The following is a 3002-nucleotide window of genomic DNA, read 5'->3' as shown; positions in this document are numbered from 1 at the left end:
CTTACTTAATTGATGGGGCTCACAAGATCACCCAGAGCAACGCCATCCTTCGCTACATTGCCCGCAAGCACAACCTATGTGAGTGGGGCTGGGGGCGGGGTTCGGGGTGGCCATGCCCCTGGGCTTGCCTGGGGGGATGCTGAGGGTGAGTCTCCGTTGTGTGGGCTGTAGGTGGGGAGACAGAAGAGGAGAAGATTCGTGTGGATATTTTGGAGAACCAAGCTATGGACACCTCTAATCAGCTCGCCAGGGTCTGCTACAGCCCTGACTTTGTGAGTCCCTTCCCTGTGGGATGGCCTGGGTGGGGTTTGACAGGACTCTTGTGTCTTGTGTTCCTTCTACTTGACATTTGAGCCCTGTGGAGCTTCTGATCCCCAAGCCAGTCCTTGTACTGTCATCAAAGTGGACTTCTTAACTCAATGCATTAGATAAAAACTCTGGTTCAGTTCTTGCTAATCTTATGATAGAGGCCAGTCCCCAAGTTGAAAAGTCAGTACCTAGACAGTGTGTTTACCATGTTAGCTCACATTGTCTCCTGACACCTCCAGGCCTGAGCATCTTTTTTTTTTTTTTAGTTTTTTAATGTTTATTTATTTTTGAGAGACAGACTCTGAAACAGGCTCCAGGCTCTGAGCTGTCAGCACACAGCCTGACATGGGCTCGAACTCGCGAACTGCGAGATCATGACCTGAGCCGAAGTTGGCCACTTAACCGACTGAGCCACCCAGGCGCCCCAAGCATCTTTGTGCAGCAGAGAGTGAAGGGGAAGCTACAGGGCTTTGTCCCTCTCTCTTCCTCTCAGCCTCTCAGTTTCTACATCTTTCCAGAAACTACTCTAATGCTGCTCCTATCTATCACCCTCAAGGTCAACTATAGAATATCTTTCCCCTAGGCCTTTCAATGGTGTGCTTCTTTGCTTCTGCCTGATGTCCAAGTCCAGAGGTCTGGCTGGTTCTCCCAGCACTCCTGGGGCGGGGAGGGGTGCGGGGGGCATGGAACCAATGGAGGGAGTTTGGAGGTGGTGGTGACAGTGGGACAGGGAGGTGTTGTTCTCTGCCTTCCCATTGCCTCTCACAGATGGAAGTGGTGCCCAGTAGGAGTCTGCTGAGCACAGATTAGATAACTCATAGACTGGACAATGGCCCAGCTCCAGTGGGGGGACCGGGGCTCATCCGCAACCCAGGGGAGCCTGCCTTCTGCCCAGGGAGTCTGTGTCTGCGGGTGGTGATGGCTCTTCTGTGCCTCAGGAGAAACTGAAGCCTGGGTACCTGGAGTCCATCCCTGATGAGATGCAGCTGTACTCACAGTTTCTGGGGAAGAGAACTTGGTTTGCAGGGGAGAAGGTAAGGGAAAAGCTTTGGGGGCATGGGAAGCTGTCGTTTCTCCCAGGTTCTGAGTTAGGTGCTCATCTGTTGTTTGCCCATCTTTAGATCACCTATGTGGATTTCCTGACCTATGACATCCTTGACCTGCACCGCATATTTGAGCCCAAGTGCCTGGATGCGTTCCCCAACCTGAAAGAGTTCATGGCCCGCTTTGAGGTGATTTCCCTATCTGCCTTACTAGTCATTTGTCTTTTGTCTTCTGTCTTTTCTCTGACCCTTTCCTAGTCTTGAAGCCAAAACAAAGAATAGCCGGATGTTGTGGAGGATTTGCTCTATACAGGGCTCTGCTGACATCTTACCTATACCGTGGGAAATTAAATCTTTGCAACATTCCTACATGCCAGCAGAGCTGTCACCTCCACATTACAGATTAGAGCAACGAAGCAGAAAGGAGAAGTCATTTGCTGAAGGTCACAGAAGCAGAGCAGGCTGTCCTGGGTTCCCAGGCAGTGGCTGATTGCTATGGGCAGCAGTAGTGGCTCTCCCTTTCCTGCACCAGAATGCACACTTCAGGTCCTTTACCTGTGCGGGCCACACGCTCAGGGCCACGTGGATGCAGCTGATGTTCAGGAGTGTGTGTGTAGCTGGCACTAGTGGAGTGGACACGGGGTAGGGATGACACTGCCTAAGAAGGACACAGACAACATTTACTCTGCATCTCCAGGCAGCTTTGCAGCAATCTGACCCCCGTGTGGGGCAGTGCTGAGACCCCCAGCGATATACTGGTACTGGGACATGAGGACATAAGCGGGGGCCGCTGTGGAAGGAGCTCACCTTGAGTCTTCTGTGGTGGGGCAGTCTCCTTACCTTACCTCAGTGTCTCCCTTTCCTTCCTCTTTCCAATCACGGAAGCTTCTGTGTCAGAAGTGGGAGGGCCCATTCACTGTAAGTCCTGTTCACTGACCTGATCACTTCCTGGGTGTGAGGCACCGTGGCAGGCCCAGTGGGGATGCAAGGATCCTAGGCCAGCGCCCTGGGACTCAGTGCAGGTGGAGGACTACAGGAGTACTCTGCCGTGTGGTGTGTGTGGTGCCAAGTGGGTGCAGTGGGTGCACAGCCTGGGCCTCACCTGCTGTCACTTGTCACCCTTGGTCACTTGCTGGAGGGCATAGAGTCTGCTTAATGAGAGCTGTGGGGATTTGGGGCATTTGCCCAACAGGGTTTTCAGCCTGCAGTCCATTTCCCTTTCCCAGTCCCCATTGAGAGGTCTGCTTTCTCAGCTGATTTTTATCAGCCTGGGTTCTGGGCCCAGGTGAGTGGCCTTGGGGATTTTTCCAGAGCTCCTAGGACTGGCTGGCAGGAGGGACAGAGACAGCCATGGGCTACAGTGTGTGGCCTGCTCGGCACAGGCAGTCCCAGGATGTTTGAATCCTTTAGAACTCAGCGGGCCCTCCGTGGCTTGGGAAGATGGTGCTCAGACATCCCTGAGTGTCATATGGCCAGGGGCCGCAGCAGGAAGTGGGAGGAGGTGGTCGGTGCCCATGACATTGGGCTCTGATCCCGGGCCATGCAATTGGACTTTTTCCTTTAAGCAGGGTAATCAGAGTCTGGCCTGGCCTGACTTTCATGCTCCTCAGCCTCTCCCCTTTCATGCAGGTTTTGCTGAGTCACTGGGTG

The 3002-nt window shown here is 53.5% G+C and overlaps 1 protein-coding gene across 1 annotated transcript in view; it reads left to right on the top strand.

Moving 5' to 3' along the window:
* Positions 1–3002, top strand: part of GSTM4 (glutathione S-transferase mu 4) — a 5502-nt gene that overhangs the window by 1051 nt on the left and 1449 nt on the right. Inside the window, exons 3-6 of the mRNA XM_029948454.1 lie at positions 1–78; positions 172–272; positions 1248–1343; positions 1431–1541. The exon at positions 1–78 is cut by the window's left edge and continues 129 nt beyond it. Of these exons, the coding sequence (XP_029804314.1) occupies positions 1–78; positions 172–272; positions 1248–1343; positions 1431–1541 (386 nt within the window). The remainder of the gene's footprint in view (positions 79–171; positions 273–1247; positions 1344–1430; positions 1542–3002) is intronic.

This window comes from Suricata suricatta, chromosome 8 (genome assembly GCF_006229205.1).
Source record: "Suricata suricatta isolate VVHF042 chromosome 8, meerkat_22Aug2017_6uvM2_HiC, whole genome shotgun sequence".
Classification (NCBI taxonomy): Eukaryota; Metazoa; Chordata; class Mammalia; order Carnivora; family Herpestidae; genus Suricata; species Suricata suricatta.
This window is presented reverse-complemented; position numbering and strand designations above follow the sequence as displayed.